The 17,074-nt window shown below is 51.8% G+C and overlaps 1 protein-coding gene and 1 long non-coding RNA gene across 4 annotated transcripts in view; one reads left to right on the top strand and one right to left on the bottom strand.

Moving 5' to 3' along the window:
* Positions 1-11,532, bottom strand: part of RHBDL3 (rhomboid like 3) — a 43,697-nt gene extending 32,165 nt beyond the window's left edge. The window contains exons 1-2 of one of the 3 annotated variants that reach the window (XM_016152524.2): positions 11,072-11,532; positions 9,545-9,568 (exon numbers count right to left, since the gene is read on the bottom strand). In XM_016152524.2, the coding sequence (XP_016008010.1) occupies positions 9,545-9,568; positions 11,072-11,182 (135 nt within the window). In that variant the 5' untranslated portion in view covers positions 11,183-11,532. Of the gene's footprint in view, positions 1-4,902; positions 4,992-5,541; positions 10,123-11,071 lie in introns of those variants that run through there. The other 2 variants (XM_036222897.1, XM_016152525.2) reach the window with 2 other exon arrangements.
* A 155-nt stretch (positions 11,533-11,687) lies between these two features.
* Positions 11,688-16,260, top strand: LOC107514636. Its single transcript, XR_001597838.2, has 3 exons — positions 11,688-11,869; positions 12,485-12,582; positions 15,383-16,260. It is a non-coding gene; the product is annotated as an uncharacterized LOC107514636 (long non-coding RNA).
* Positions 16,261-17,074: the final 814 nt, after the last annotated feature.

The raw sequence follows: 17,074 nt of genomic DNA, 5'->3' as shown, positions 1-17,074 counted from the left end.
CTGGGGCAAGGAATGGTGGGGACGGTTCTGGAAGGAACCCCCACCCCTAGCTGCTGTGCTATCTCAGGGCAGGTCACTAAACACGCTGACTCAGTTTCTCCATCTATCACGTGGTAAGAACCCTGCCTTCTCAGGGAGATGCAGGGGGTCCATTCCAATCCTGAGCATATAAGCACAAATGCAAACAGGGTATGAGGCAAGAGAAACCTACAACCCATACAGCCCATGGGGGCAACTGATCTACTCCACATCCCTGTTCGGAGGGTGACAGAAATTTCAGGATCAGGATAAGATAGCTCCACATGGGAGTTGGGGGGTGAGATTTGTGCCGTCACCTGGTGACACTGGGAAGAGGGGTCAGGGAATCATAACCCATGGTCCAGTAGAGCTGAAAGGGACCTCTATGGTTTTTACGCTACTCTGCAGAGGTCTAGGGGCTATGGGACCTCCGAGGTTCAGAAGGATGGGAAGGGGATCGCTGAGCAGCCCCGCTGTGACTTGTTTTATGTACCGCCTTCTGCATTCTACCTGGCTGAACAGTAAGTAGGAGCTGTATATGTAGAATGCCTGCTAGGCGTTGCTTCATTGAACCCTCATGTCACCCTGCATCCTGGTTTGCCTGCGACGGTCCTGGTTTATACCTGTGGTCTGTGCATGATCATAATAGTGCCCCTTTCACCCTTAAAATGGTCCTAATTTGGATGAGAAATTATACTGTCCCCTCATTTAAAGCTCACAACAACCCTATGGGGTTGGTACTACTATGGGCTCCATTTTACAGGAGAGGAAAACAGGGCATCAAGACCTGAACTGGCCAAGTCTGAACAGCTGGTAATCGGTGCAGACGGACTGACATCCAGGTGGAGGGGCCCTAAGGCTGCACTCTCCCATCATTAGGATGTCGTGTCTAAAAAGAGTTTGGTAGATCCCAGTTCATTCATTCATTTAATACATATTTACTAAGAACTGACTATAAGCCAGGCATCATGCTCATTTTATGGATGGGGAAGCAGGTGTAGAGAGCAAAAGAAACTAGCTCAAGGTTACAGAGTGAGTTAGTGGTCAAAATGGGAACAGTTCGAGGTTCTTCCATGGGGGTTGGCTGGTCCAGCCTTGCTCTTCCTTGTTTTTCTCTAACCTGTTCAGTTACATGAAACAAAACTGGCTCGGGGTTTCCCAATGTGTGTTTTGTGGAATACCAGGCCAAGATGGTACCTGAAATAAGGGTTCTGTGATCCCGTAAGTTTGGGAAACCCTTTTGGAAGGGCATGATGCAGAAAACCATTTTAAGGCCTCTATGAGGTTTTACAGTGGAGAAAGCTGTCTGATTTTGTTCAGCCCAGCATTTCCCGAAATAATTGGACCTTTGATCATACTATTTTTTTCCCCCCACAGCAACACTCCGTGAAAACACTCTTTGGGGAAAATGCATGAGTCTACAGTAGAATCACTTTTCCCTTTTGTGATAGCCAGCCCCTGCGTTGGTTCCGAACCAGCCTTTTGCCTCTGTCTCGAGTGGCACAGGCCCTCAAGGCAGCTGGCACTTTGGTGTCCTCCAGCAAAGTTAGAGGTCAGCCAGATCCAGGCCTCAACCGCAGAGAGGGCTGAGGGGGATGCCAGGCCCCAAGAGAAGCTGAGGAAGCAGTGACTGGCCTCAAGGGCTGCTGAGCTCTCAGGGAACAAATCTTGCAGGATCTGGGATCTGCCTGCTCAGCACCCAGGACAGCGGCGCCACTTCTCCCCGCCCGCCACAGGCTAGTGAGCCGGGCCAAGGCTCCGAACATACTCAGCAGCAGCGAAGCCGCAAAGAAGACAGGATTACATCTGTTTCACACGTATTCTGTATGTGTAATCTGCACAAACTTCACTTCCAGGACAATTACATGTCTGTTCCCAGCTCACAGCATTTGAATTCCTCTCACTCTCCCAGGAAGACGCTCTCCCTATCCCTGATCTAGAGAGGGCCAGGACCTCAGTGACAGGGTATGGGGCACTTTTAAGGACCCCAAAGGCAGCACCTGGGGTGTCATCCTGGTGAAGACCTCTCAGGTCTGGAATGCTGGGACCAAGAATCTAAGGAAGTCTTCTCCCCCAGCCCCACTGTCTCCTGTCTGTCCACCGAGACAGAATGAGCCCTGGGACATGACCGCAGGGCATGTGTGCTGGGAAACAGGAAGGTGCAGGCAGCTGCCCCCCACTTGGGGCAGGGGGTGTCACCGCGGCTCATCTGCTGGCTCCTCACATCATTGCCCGGCTCCGAACAGAGCAGAATTAACGAGGTTGCCCAGGAGTTTATGGCTCAGCAGAGCTGTCCCACCCAACAGCCAGAGCCCACCAGGGAACTCTGGCACATTCATGGATATTTACAGCCCCATAAATTAGGTCCAGGCCTGCAGCTGCCAAGGTCAGGAAGCGAGGTTATGGGAGTAGCAGCTTTCTCTTCCAGCTCTCCTTCCTTGCAAATGAGGATGGTAATTCACCACATTGACAAAACCACTTCACACTATTCCCTTGACTGAAATGCTGGTTTTACAAGTATTTTATCACTTCAATTCTCACGCCAGTCTTAGAGTAAGTGTGATCAGTCCCATTTAACAGACCCGGTAAGGGAGGTACACAGAGATAAACAACTTGCCCAAAGGCAGTGCTGGAGCATAGAACTGGGCACCATCTAGCCTCCCTGGGAAGAGGAGAGACTGCTTCCTATAAACCAGGTTCTGACCCCTCCTGTCCTTGGGTCTCCTCACATGGAGCACGAGGGGCCCTTGGGCTCTCCTGGGATTTGGCCATGCAGGCCTCTGACAGCTGGTGAAGCTTAGGTGACTTTAGGATTCCTGGTTATATCATTTCTGTTGTTTCAGCTGCCACCGCAAGGGTCTGTGGAGAGGCAGCTCATCCCTCTCAAAGGGCTTCTCCCAGAAGCCCCAGCTGGGCTCCTGGGCACTCCCCATTCCGCTGAGTCAAACAGCTAAACTCTAGGATCTGAGATCGGCAGACTGACTTGGGAGCAAGAACACCCTTCCCTCAGCAGAGAACTGAGCATCCTCACCTGCATCCAGGCTGGGCCACTGAATAATAACATATGTCCAGAAGTGTACCCAGCTCTCTCAACGCCTGGGCCATGAGGAGAAGACAACCTCTCAAACTTCCCCTGGACCACAGGAAGCTGGGATTGGGTTAGCAGTGAGGACTGGGGGCCACTCTTTCTACCAGGCCCTGTCTCTCTCCACCCTGACAGACAGCCTCCTGGCATGGGCTTCCCCTCTTTCAGAGCCCCTCCCAACCCTAGAAGGCCTTGGAGGTACACAGACTCTGAGGGGACAGCTGGGGTCTGTGACTCAGAGGCAGGCCTCTTGGGTCCCCAGGAGCAGACATAATGCCTGAGCTGACTCATCCAGGTCCAGCCATCACAGCTGTCTGGGGACTAAAGCAGAATCACAGCCATAAAGCAGGAGTCCCAGGGGAGCCACAGGCAGGGAGAGGTGGCGGTGGGTGTGGGCAGGGGGCAACGGCTGACATCTGCCTATCCCTTCCCCTTCCTCCTGCTGCTTCTTCAGGAAGCCACCGAAGTGTCCCTGTGGTTACCCAGAAAAGAAAGAGCACTGGGAGAACCCAGGGAGAAGGACGGAGTGTGATACGGACCTCTGATCAGGAGCAGGGTGGGCGGGACAAAGGGTCACCTAACTCCATGCCCTCCTGTGGCCCTCTGCTGGTTCGGAAGCAGCCCAGAAGCCTCATGCACAAGCACACCCCTTTCTCTGCAAAGGGTTCTCATTTACTGTGTCTTTGGGCAAGCCCCACCCCCTTGGGCCTCAGTTTCCTACTCTGTAAAGGGGATAGCACAACTCACCTCACAGGGCTTTTGAGAGCTTAAAATGAGACAAGAACATATGTGCACACAGTAGACACTCAGTGTTCGTGCTCTCAAAGAAATATTTTGATTCAAACCTGCACCTTTCTTCAAAAAAGCTGGCATGGCACATGCAAGGTGAGGCTACAACCTAGGTGGGGTTCACAACGCAACATACACGTTAACTCATTTCTGTAACTTAAGAGACTGCTCTGGGCCCCTGTTCCCATCCTTCACCCTTTGCCACGCAGGTAGACCAGCCAGTGAGTGAGCAGAGGGCAAACACTGGAGTGTCAGCACTCTCAGGCAGCAATTTGTCCAAAATCTTCTCTTCCTCTCTGGAGTTTCAGAGAAAGTGGTTTTCCAGCTCCTCCTGCCCTGAAGAAGCCAGCTTGGTAGGGTGGAAGGAACCCCAGACCGGGGAACTGGACACTTTGATTCAAGACTTAGAGGTTATTTTTAATTTCTTTAAATTCCGGTAACAGAATAACCACATTTATCAGGTGCTTACTATGTACTATGCTAAGTGCTATACACATGCATTCGTTAGGTCTCATAGCAACCCTGAGGGGAAGTTATTATTCTAAGAAGCTTATAGATGAGAAAACTAAAACCGAGGCTTGGGGAAGTTACCTGGCTTGCCCATTGTCACACAGCTAGGAAAAGAACTGGGATTTGAGCCAGATGTGTATTCTCTCTACTGCCTTAGTCACTCAGGGTGCCAAGTAAACAAACAGAAATCTGCAAGGCCTGGTGGTAGAAACACAGGTCAGAGAGGGAGCAGAGCTGGGCTCTAGTCCCAGCTCTGACACTACTGCTCCAAGTGACCTCAGAAGGTCGCTGATCTCTGGTTCTTCATTTGCAAAATGAGTAATTTTGTAAGATGCTTCCATTGACCTCCTAATAATCAATCTATTGTGCTTGAGGTGTTAGCAGCCCCAGAGGGGCCAACATCAATGAAGCGGCCCCACAGAAAGGGCCTGTCCCTGAAGGGGAGATGTGAACCCAAGACAACTCGTGCAAGGCTGTAGTTTACTTGAACATATGCCTACCTGTTATGTGTCAGGTGGGCAGCCAGCCAGACAGCAAACGATCTCAGATTCCTTGGTCCCACTACTCAACCACTATCAAATGCATTTCCCTGAGTGGTCAGGAAGAAAAGTGTTAATTCAGCATGAGTGATGGGGTCACTGGGGCAAGAGCATTGTAGGGAAGCTGGCTTCGTGGTGGACAGAAGTCCGCAGCCTCAAGGGCCCTGGTAAGGGGCTGGAGGTACAGAGCCCAAGCAAGGGCTGCAGTCAAGCCTGGGGCTGTGTTCCTCTCTGCCAGTTAATCGTGTTCCAGGGGATGCCATCAACACCTCTGTCTCTGGGGTGGGTGTTTTCTCTGCGGCAACTCACTAATCCATTAGGCAGTTTCATCTGAACCTCTTCTCAGGAACCAGAACCTCCTTAAACCAGCTTGCAGAAGGAGTACAAATGAGGTGGGCTGCAGGGTCAAGCCAAGGAAAGACCGCCAGGCTGGAGAGAGAGGAGCTGGGCAGGGAGACACTGGGGAAAGCAAGCAGAAAAATCCTCTGGGCTCAGAGGTGGCTCTCTCCAGGAGTCTGGACTGGGAAGGAGCTGGTTTAGAGAGGCCTCCACCTTCCCTGTGGGGGATCTGGATTTCAGAAGTGGCCTTGTGCTTCTTACCAGAGGTGTCTGATTCCCACTCAAGAGACAGTTGTCGAATGTCTACTGATTATCTGATGTTGCAAAGAGAGTTTCCACTTCCTTTGAATTCCCACGGTCACGCCTGGAGTTAAAAATGATTGCCTCCATTTTACAGAGGAGGAAATTAAGGCTCAGAGAGCTAATGTCACTTGCCCCCAATTACAAAAGTCAGTAAGGCTTGAACTCAGGTATACATGAATCTAAATCCAGAGTTCTGTTCCTAGCAGCCCACCTAGACAGCCTGTGTTCTGTTCATTGCACATTTATAATTAACGTTTATAATTTTGGTGGGATAATCAAGAGCTGTCCACTTTCCTTTTGGGAGATTAGCAAGGCTGGGGTCTCTTTTTGGGGCCTAGGAAATGCATGCTCTCCATGGGAATGAAAAAGGGGAGACATGATCAAGTTATTTTCAGTTCTTCCTTTTCCCCCTTGCTTGTTTGAGCTTGAAAGCAATTGTGCTGTGTGAATTAACAGAACTCTGCTCCAAACCCTTTTGCTCATTAAACATTGGCAGATCTTGAAGACATTTTTAAGGACATGGAAATGGTTTTCTAACCCCAGAAGCCCTTTATGGGTTAACTGGGCTCCAGTCCCATGTCTGTCATTGACCTCCTATTTGACCTAGGGTCCTGGAGTACACATCCCTGGAGGTCAGGAAGGAGCTGAGAGTGAAACCATCAAAACATAACCTTAAAAAGAGGAGCCTGTAGGAAAGCTATGACACAAATATAAAGCAATAACTAAAAGGTACATTACCTGAGCAAAACTGAAAATATCAGTGGAATAGATCAAAAACCTAAACTATACCCAACCACATATAAAAATTTACCAAACGATAACATTTCTCAAACAATATATAAAGGAAGCATTTCTTTATAGGTTATGCCGGTGTAACTGGATAGAAATAAGATCTGGGTAAAGGGTTAGATGATCTTTTTTTTAATCATAGAAGTAGTGGTAGCAAATAAAAGTTTATATTTATGAGATCCGAAAAGGGATGAAAACTGTCTCAGGTCTGAAACAACTGAAGGAATCGTGAAGGGAAAGCCCAACAGATTCCACTGTAGAAAGAGAAAACATTTTTACCAAAATATTATAACAAAAGATTAATATTTAAGGTAACTTTAAAATCTAATATTTAGGAAAACCATTAAGATCCCAAAAGATATGAAAAGACAATTCCCTCAAGCAGAAGTTAAAAATAGGAAACAAATACATGGGACATCTGGGGGCAGAAGTGATGATCTTCAGGTTTCCTGCCTGCTGTAATTTCTGGGATCTACGCAGAAGACTAAGGAGGGGTGAGGAGGGAAGGCATGCTACACACCTGCTTGAGCGGACCAGAAAAATGCCCAGAATGCCAATGGGAAAGCTGGGTAAACTTCCAAGGGACCAGGGTCACATGCTTTCTTCACCTCCAACACCCACAAAAGGCATCCTGACCAATTAGCTGGGAGGTGACCATATAAGACCACGAGGCCAAGGTTATGACTTCTAACTTTTGGGGCCCAATTAGTTTTATGCGGGGTCAAAGCTACTCTACAGGTTGAAGAACTAGACAGCATGGATGGACAGGTCCAATTCAATCCCTGACACCTGGAAAAAGATCTGAAACCAGGTAACCACTGGTATCCCCTTGATCCAGGAGGGAAGGAGGACTGACTGGGGCCAGCCTCCCACCCCACTGACCTGTGGAAAATGAACTCTAGGGTCACAGCAACTTGCAGGGACTCTGACAGATGTGGTATGAGTCCCACCTTATTCATCACAGTTTGATCCATCAGGGCTCTCTAATTCTGTGGGAGATGGGAGGTAGGCTCCCAGCCAGATATTCCTTCCTAAGTCCACCAAATTCACCATCACCAAATCCCACCTTAAAACAGGCCCAGAGGAAGAGACAGGAAGGATAAAAGCTTCGGCTTTCTGAATAACCTGACGTCCTTGCGAAGCTGTATATCCATTTGTGCAGTTTTGTACCTACTCTTCACTTAGCCCTATCAGGGGACTAGTCCAGTAGTGATTTCGCAAAGTCGGGGGACAAACACAGAAGGACTGGATATGCGCCAGAGGTCCAGCCCTGCTCTGGTGCAGCTCTCCTTAAACCAAAGCACCAATAGGAAGGAAGATGACAAAAATGGGTTTCTAATGCCACACAAGAGATAAGGAGTAGACATGCAGAACTTGTGAGAAAAACTGTTTGTCCAGAGTAAGTTTTAAAAGTTTCTTTCCTAGAATTCATTTCACCTGACCAGAATGGCTTCTGGATGGGCCTTCTCAGAAGCAGGGGGATGGTGTTGGTGACTCTGAGGACATCCCCCCCAGGGGAGAAAATGGATTTCGTAGACCACCTGCTAATATTATGTGCTACACATTCTCTCTGCTCCCTCAAGTTCCAAATTCTTCCTACTAAAAGTTTTCCTCCATTAACCCAAATAGTTCATTTAAAAATGTAAACACACACACAGGGACCAGCAAAGGAAATTAATGAAATGAGAAAGACAGACACTGAGAAAAAAAGAATGCCACACTATGTTCTAGGTTCTGATTCTAAATCTGACAGGAGGTGTGAAGGGCTGGCAGCTCGCTGGTCTTGGTATCAGTGGCAGCAAGCGGCTTTCTCCTGCCTCAGGGCATCGGGCCAGCAGCTGTTGTACTTACAGGAGCCAGAGGGAGAGTGGGTGGCATTCGGGAGCCAAGGGAGAGATGCGCTACCTCGGCAGAAGAGTAGCTGCTGGATCCTCCCCAAACCATAGCCAGGTCTTGTGTTAACGTAGATGATACCCCTATATGCCCCCCAGGCCCGCCGTGCCTTTCAAGCTGCAATTCCTAGTCTTTGGTCCCACTTGGGTATTTGCATTTAGTCGGCTCCTCAAACTGAACTTGTCTGAAACCTAAACTGTCATTTTGCCACTCCGTACCCCAACCCTGACTTCCTTTTCCTCATAGATGCAGAAGCTCCAGTTTAATATGTGGTTCGCCTCATCTATTCGGGTTTAGTAAGTTCTTCTGATTCTCTCTCACCACGTCCCTCTTCTTTTCCATCCTGTCATCTCCCGAGTCGAGGTGTTTATGTCCACGCACTGCGGCAGGGTCCTAGCTAGTGTCTCTCATCCGTGAAGTCCATCCCACTTCCATCCTGCTATCACACAGAATCTTCCCAAAGCACGGTTTGGATCCCATAAAAAAACGTTTAAAGGCTTCCTCTGTCTACAACAGGAGCTTCTTTTTCAGCTTTATCTCCCTCTCCAACAAAACGCATTCCCTCTGGCCCAGTCAGACTGGTCTCTTAAAGTTGCACAAACTTCATGGCACAATCATTGTCACCCCGGGACTGCAGCACTCACTATGCCTCCACACTGGGACGTCTCTTGCCTCCTCTGCATGGTGGAACCACTTCCTGGGTGAAGGTCAAATGTCCATCTCCAGATTCCAAAGTGGCACTCCCAACTCCATTTCCCACACCTAGACTCTAGGCATTGCACATAATCATATACTATTTTCCCTCATCCCCCTATTTCTGCTGCAAAATTAGAGTTAGCTTTCAAAAGAGCCCATACTGAGTCACCCTCTAAGGATGGCAGAGATTTGACTTCAGTGGTGGTCATCGATCTATGATGATGGACCTACGCCCTTCCCCCACCTCCCCAGCCCCGACTGCAACCCATTGGTATATAGAGAATGACCCAGGCTTTCAATACGTATTGCCCAATTTCTATGTAGTATGAACCCAGCTCTCATGAAGCATAGTTGAGAGGAGGAGGGAGGGAAGTAAGGATGTCTCAGGGGAGCCCACCACCTCCTCCTGAAACCTGGAGAGCAGTGGAGAGCAAAGTCGTTCAGAGCTTGAGATGCACTAAGCCACACCCCCACCCCACGTCACCATCTCAGGAGTACAGAGCTAGGGAAGCCCACGCAAGCAGGGAGACTGATTTCAGGTTGGCTGGAAGGAAGGAGGGGGGTGATTTAACTGCTCACATACCTGATCAAACAGGACTTTCCAGTGCTGGTAGAAAGGGAGGCCATGCAGGAGAGGAGGAAGAGGAGAGAAAGAAACACATACTTATCACCAAAGCCTCTGCAGCCCCATGTTATTTCTGATATAGCCTCCCAGCTGCTCCCCAGATTTAGGGACCCACCAAGAAACCAGGGAAAACCTAGGAAGAGCTCTCCAAATGAGTCTGCACTGAGCAAAGGAAGGGAACTCAGGTGGGAGAGGAGGGAGGAGTGTCCCTCTTCTCTCTTCCCAAGGCAGGCAGGCAGAGGGATGAGCAGAACAAGGTTGATTCCCAATGATGACTAAACTGTCCAGGGACCTGCGATAACTTCTAATAACTATAAAGCTCATAGCCACGTTCACTCCCAGGCCTGGGAATGCATGCCCAGATGCCATTCCTTCAGATCTGCTGCAAAGCCAGAGACCCCTTTCCTCAGGAAAACTCACCCCAGCACAACCACTAACATTTTGCCTGTAGTTTTGGGGGAAGGGTCTCCTCTAATGCTGGGAAACCCACCCAGTTTCTTCCAAGGCTGTTTAAATAGTGAAGACAAGAGGTTCTACCAGGAGCCCAAGGGAGGGAAGATGTTAAGTGCCCTCCCGCCCCCCCCTCTACCCCCGCCACACACTCAGGCTTAGGTTTGGTAGGTGGGGGGGTGGGGCTGGGTGGCCTGGGTTCACTTCCATTTCCCCACCCTGAGAGAGTAACCCGGCAGGGCCCAGTGTCTGGCCAGTTTTCCACCGCTCTGCTCAGGTTAACCTCCGGAGGGAGAAGCTTAGGAAATCCCAGGACTCCCCAGCGCCAGCTCCACGGATGGCTCCCCGGACCCAAGAAAGGGAGACTCGAGCAGCAGATGGCAGGGAAGCCCTCTGGGGCGGCCCCTCCCCATCCTGGCCAGGGGACCAATGTTGGAACCGACTATTCAGGGACTCCAGGGCCCCCTTCTGAGAGCGAAACCTCTCCCTGCACTCCTCCCCCTCCTCCTGCCAGGTTCCGGGGCAGCAGCCAGCTCGAATGGCAATCAGTGTCGCGACAGGGCAGGGGCCGCGCGGGAGCTCATCTGGGAGTGAGGAGGGGGGTCGCCAGGCCGGCCAGCCAGCCGAGTTCCGGGGACTCTGCGGCGCCGGCTCTTTCCCTGGGCGGGGAGAGCCCGCAGGTCGCGAGTGGGAGGGGAGTCACTGCTGCGACGCGGCCGCCTCTGCGGGAAAACGCCGTGTCCCGGGCACTGCACCAGCCGCGCGGGCAGGGGGCTCCGGCGGCCGAAGCGTCCGCGGCGCAGCGACCACGGCTGCGTCCCGCAGGGAAGCCGCGGGAGCCCGAGAGGGGGTGGCGCTCGCACGTTTCGGGGAGACCGGTCCCTCCGCCCCCTCCCGCCCGCAGGGACCCGGCCAATCCGGGGCGCTCCCGCGTCACCTTGAAACCTCCAAGTTGCCCCACGGGGGCGAGTCGGGGGTAGCTCTCCCGCTAGCGCCCCCCGGAAAGTTTGCCCGGGCGGGGGAAGCGGCACTCACGTCCTCCGGCGCCGCCGCCGGCCGCTCGTCGGCCTCGGGTTCCAGCTCCTCGATGCGCTCCGCCTCGGCGCAGGCGGCCACTGCGGGGCCCGGACTGGGGTGCTCGCCCATGCCGGAGCGGGGTCCAGGGCCGGCGGCCGCCGCGGGGCTCGTGCCGGCGCGCAGGGCTAACTTTGCGCCGAGGCGGCCGCGCCGCTCCGGGGACTTGGTGCGCGCCGCGCCGCCTCCGCGCCGGCCCCGCCGCCCGCGCCCGCCCCCATGGCCCCGGGCCCTGCGCCGCCGCCTCGCGACCCCGGGACGCCGGCCCCGCCGCCGCCAAACTTCTCCGCGCCCGCGGCCCGCCGGCCTCCGCCTGCGCCCCGGCCCCCCACGTCCAGCGCCGAGGCGAGGGCGCCCTTGGGCCGGCCCCGGCCCCGCGGCTCCCCGCGCTCCCTTCCCGCTTCTCGCGGCCCCGCTCTGCGCCCGAGTCTCCTCCCCGCGGACTCCTGGCGGGCGGCGCGCAGGCGGGGGCGGGGCCGTTCCCAGGGACCGCGTCCCCCCGCCCCGGACGCCGCCACGGGGCCAAATCGGTCAGAGCGCTGCGGCCACGGGATAGGGGGAGGGCTGCGGCGGGGTTGGCGAGCAAGTGGCTGCACGGTCCGGCGCGGCGATGGGGCTGCGCTGATCCCGGGCCCTTCTCCACCCGCCTCCATCCCGGGTCGGGGCTGGTCTCCGCACCGAGCTGGGGGTGCAGTGCCCACTTCCTGAGACCCATCGGGAGGCAGCAGATGCGTGAAGGAGGCAGGAGGTTTCACTAAGGTGGCAACGTCGGGGTTAACTGGGAATGAATTGGGGGGCCGAATGCTGAGAGGATGGGATCCCGGACCACCTTTAACTTCACCTCGCTTAGGCCTCAGATTCTGGGAGGTCCAGGTAGCCTCAGTGATTTAGGGATAGAAGTCAGCTAGGGGAGTCCCAGACTTCAAACCCTAAACTTTGCCCTCCCTACTGTGCCCTGGCTTCATTTGACCTGGCTGGCAGAGGTAAGGCCAGGGAAGTGCCCCAAATGGGAGAGGGGAGGTAAAGAAACTAAAGCAAATAGGAATGAAGTTAGAGTAAAGGACTAGGGGATCTTTTAAAGAAAAAAAAAAAAAAATGGTGCTGTCTTTGGGAGAGACTGTCTCCCCAAACCGGAGGTCCTGCTCGTAAAGTGTTCCAGTGACCCGCTGGGACAGGCGCCAGGCTCTCCCAGGAGGACTCATGCCAGTCTGCTGGTCAGTCCCCAGCCCACACCAAGCCTGTCCCCTTCCACTCCTCTTCTGATCACCCACCCACTCACTCATTCACTGGCCTCTGCTCCTCTTTCTCCTTCTCAGAAACTGAGCCTCTTTTCCAACAATTAAAGTCACAATTAATGCTTTCATGTCCATAAAGCAAACACCCCCAGCTCCAGATCCAACCTGTGACCATCTCAGCCGACGATGACTGCTCCCCTTAAACAAAGAGAAGGAAATTAACTTCGTTCTAATTAGGTGAGTTTGCTACAGACACCAATTTTCATCTCGGTTTCAGAAAGTGTGATCATTTCAACTATTTTTGTTTCTCACCACCCTCCCCCCATCTCTACTCTACTAACAAGTCAAGATCCTGCCAAGATTTCCTGGTAAATAAAACTGTCTGCTTAGGGTGTGATTTTGAAAACAGCCTTCAGGGGACAGAAGAGAGGCTGACTCCTTTGTGGAATGAAGCCTGCAAAAAGCAAGGGGTGGCATGGGGCCCTGAGGTCAGTGTCACTGCTTCCCCCACCTTCCTGATAGCATTTGCATGACCCGTGGGGGTTGCTGGCTATATTAAACTTAGAACTTTGGGACTGGAGGAGTGGGCCAGGGAGTAGGTGGTCTCAGGTGAGGGGGGAGAAGGGCTCAGAGAGGGGCTGATCACTTTGCCAAGATGCCCAACAGCCCTGGGCAGTGTCCTGACCCCAGCTGCCCTTTGTTTTCCGCCTCTTCTCCAGCCTAGGGTCAGCTCTTAAAACCATATCCAACTCCGTCATCCTCTCTGGTGAAAGCGACCTCAGGGGGCTCAGTTCAGTTCCCTAAACTTTTATTGAGCTCCTACTAAGTGCCATTGATAGAACTCTGGGAATACAGAGGTGAATAAGATCCAGACCCTACACCCCAGGAACTGTTTAATTGAGTGTGATAGCCAGGGAAGCCCAGGGGTTAGAGAAACCCAAAGGGGGGGGGTCTCCATAGGTCCAAGAGGGCTTCCCAAAGGGCGTGCTCCCAGAACCAGGCAAAGTGGGAAAGCTGGAGGGGAGACATTCCAGGTAAAGAGTACAGCATGGGTAGAGACTGGGTTTGTGGAGCAGCGTGGTATGGAAGGAGAACTACAAGCAATTTGGCATGGCTAGAAATTAGAGCAAGGTGTCCGATATAAAAAGCCCAAGCCCGGAGGGGAGGACTGGAAGAGTTTCATTAGAAAAGAGCTTGGACTTCACCCTACTGGCAATGGGGAGCCATCAGGACTGCGAGCAAGAGAATAATATTTAAAAAGAACCCTTGGGCTGTAGTGCAGAAGGCAGGCAGGAGGGAGGTTGGCCTGAGCATAGCGAGATGGGAGGTGCCATCCAAAGAAGAAGTCCTGAAAACAGCAGCAGTTGGAATAAAGGAGAAAGGAAAGGATCTGAGAATTTTCCAGAAGAGTATTTTGTTCCTCTGTCTGCCCTGGGAACATCTCTCCCCACTTTGGCAGTGTTCCTAAAAGTCGCCTAAGAAAGAATTCCCGACTTCTAACCAGAAGCCTCCCTTCTACACTCTTACCTTTTGCCCTAGGTATGGCCTCAGCCTGGCCAGCCAGCCCATTCCACCCCTTAGCCCCAGGGGAATCTGCAACTAGGCAGCTCCCCAGCAGGCTGTGGGGCATGGGGCCTGAGGGATCTGAATGGCCAGGCTATCTGATAGCTTTGGTCGCACTCCAACCTAAGACAAACCATGGACAGGTCATCTTGTGCCATACTGGGGACAGAGGAGGGAATGGGCATGGTGTCTCCTCACTTTCACTAAACAGCTACCATGCACCAGGCATTTGTAGGTGCCTTGGAGTGACCGTACACAGGCTCTGTCTTCAGAGAACTCTGGGTCTAGTGGGAGATAACAGCAAGCTAAGACCGATTTGGCATTTATACCTTGCTCTTCATCTTGTAGGTGCACCCACCCACGACCTCTTTAAAGTTCCTAACAAGACACTGTAAATCAATGCAGAGCAGGCTAAGAGCCTGGGAGAGAGCAGTTCAAACTCCAAAAGGTTAAATGTAATTAGTCAAGATGTGCAAGAGCATGACATTGAGATGAGCCTTGAAAGATGAGCAGCTTTGGGGGAGAGAGTGTGGAAGGGTTCCTGGGTGGAGGGAACCACTGCAGCAAAGTCACAAAGGTAGGAAAGCCATTGACTGTGTGGGGAACACCTAAGTGGGTGAGCACAGAGTGGGGACGGCCAGGTGGTAAGAACCATGTAGCAAAAGTCCTTGAGTGCTATTCAGAGGAGGTCGGACTTCACTCAGTGGGCGACGGAGAAGCAGTGGTGGCTCCTAACTGGAGCAGCATTTTAGGAAGATTAAGTTGGCAGCAGCTCAAGAGTGCAATTTAACTAACACATTACGAGTGTCCATTATTTGCCAGACCCTGGCTGAGGTGCCGAGAATATAAAGGAGATGAGACCCAGGCCCCGGCCTCTTGGGAGAAAATTAGATAATCCTATAATTACAGCCCAGTAGGCTAAGGGAAGGAGGGAGTGAAGAGTTGTTTGGGGGCTGAGTCTCTAAGATGTACCCACCAAGAGACGGAGGTGTTTTTTTTTTAAGGCTCCGATGTTCTGAACCTGGGGTGGGGGCTGCCATTGGTGACCCAGAAAAGCCAGAAGGTACCGCTGAGAGAAGGAAAGCGGGGTGAGGCGAGGCGGGCCAAGGAGTTTGTGGACAATATGAGCTAATGAGAAGCCAGGGAAGAAACATTAAGGTCTGTAATTATGGCTCAAATCGAGGGGCAGCTCAGAAGAGGTGGCGCGGTAAATCAGGAGGTGGGGTGACTTTTTCTCCAGAACCTCTCCACTTGGGCCTCTTTTTCCTCAGCCAGGCCCACACCCTTCAAGGCCCTTTCTCTCCCTGAAGCAAACCCTAAACTGACCCTTACAGTCCCCTCTCATCGCATGGGGCTCCGTCTTCTGAGAAACCTGCAAACGGCTCAGAGCTGCCGCCTTGCCTGGCTGAGATGAAGATATAAGTTATTTTTGACTGAGATCCAAGCCCCCACCCTGAATTCTTTTGTCTTCCAGGAATCCCCCAGTCATGTTTGAAGTCTGCAATTCCGAACAGTGGAGGAGACCGCCACTTGGAATCCAACCAGCCTCCAGCCCCAGGTTTCTTCCATTATTGCCTGCTGTCTTGGAGATCAAACAGTACAACACTGCTAAACGGATTTTTTTCCCTCTTTCCTTTCTTCTCTTCCTTTCTCACTCCAGGGCCCCCAATTTTCTGAGTAACTTAAATCATTATCAAAAGATGTCTAGGTTCACAGACACCAAACCCTTTCAAAGAGAGGCGTGGGCACCCGAAAGGGAAGCTCAGAAAAGCACAGAGGAAACTTTCCCGGATCCAAGATCTAGCCAATCACATATTCAGGGAACCTATCAGCTGCTTTGCCAAGTCTCGTCTTCCTTCTCTGACATCTCCTCAGGGTCTCATTTCTGGATTCTCGTTGGGCCTCCAACACTTGGTGAGATCTCTGGCTATGCTACAGGAGGTTCTGTCTCCTCAGTAAACCACTTGCTTAATTGTGCGAATCTCTCTGATGAACGCTCCTCCTCCATGAAGCCCTTCCTCAACTCTCCAGCCCAAACAGACCGTCCTTTACTCTGAATTTTTTTTTTCACTTGAACTTGCATTATATTATCTAAGTTTTATCTTCCTTATATATTCCTTGACAGAGAGGATATGGCCTTTTCAATTTTGCATCCATCATAATACCCAACATTGCACACCGTAGGAGCTGAACAAATGTCTGTTTAATGAAAAACAAAGCATGTCTCTTGATCTGACATGAAGTCTAATTACATAGTTATTACTCTCAGCCCCTTGCAAGAAACAAGTTTTATGTTATGAAGAAAGGATTCTTCTGAATAATAAAAGTACAATTGTATGCCTGCTGCCTTTATTTCCGAGCACTTCCACATTTGTCATTTCATTTCATCCTCACAAGGCTGGGCTTTTTGAGGTAAGCAGAATAGGTACAATTGCCTCCATTTTACAAATGGGGACACTAACAGCCCTGGGCCTAGAGGAGGTTTGATTCTCCATTATTGTCACCAGATTTCTTATGTTAAGAGTGAAAGACAAAAGCCCTTGATGTGGTAAATGTCCTTGGCCTTGACCACTGCCCGCAGTGATTTTTCTCCCTGGGTACCCAGCGGGGCTAAATCAAGACGCTCAAGTGGGGCTTGTCCAGCTGCAGGTTAGTGTGAGTCAGAAACTTCGGGAGACGTCTCTGGCTTTAGCTCAAAAGCCATTGGTCCATTTATCTGCTTTGTTTCTCTTAAGCTACTTGGATGATGTCCCCAGAAGGAGAGGGGATGGTTAGCGTTCATCACCATCGTGGCACTGGCATGAGGGTATTCACAGCTGGGTAGAGCGAAAGAGCTGGGAGGGCCATGGGCAACTTGCCATGAGGCCCACAGCAAACCTTTCCACTGGACGGGTCACTCCACAAGGCCAAGGACTTGGTTTTGTTTGCTCGCAGCAGTATTTTTGACTCCTAGGATGATTCAGGGCACATTGAAGGTTCACAAAAAGTATTTTCTCAGTGCATGAACCTGTTCTCTTTATCCTTCTGCAGGCCCAGGGACGGCCTCCCAGGGGTCAGGATTCCTGGGAAGTCTGCCCGGCATCTTGCCTCATAGGACTTCCTCAGCCTCCTTTGGGGAAGAATGTCAGTTAATCGGGCACCCACTCCAGTGAGGAGTGAAGAATAC

This window comes from Rousettus aegyptiacus, unplaced genomic scaffold (genome assembly GCF_014176215.1).
Source record: "Rousettus aegyptiacus isolate mRouAeg1 unplaced genomic scaffold, mRouAeg1.p scaffold_m13_p_6, whole genome shotgun sequence".
Taxonomy (NCBI): domain Eukaryota; kingdom Metazoa; phylum Chordata; class Mammalia; order Chiroptera; family Pteropodidae; genus Rousettus; species Rousettus aegyptiacus.
The sequence above is the reverse complement of the archived record's forward strand: the minus strand, read 5'-3'. Positions and strand labels throughout refer to the sequence as shown.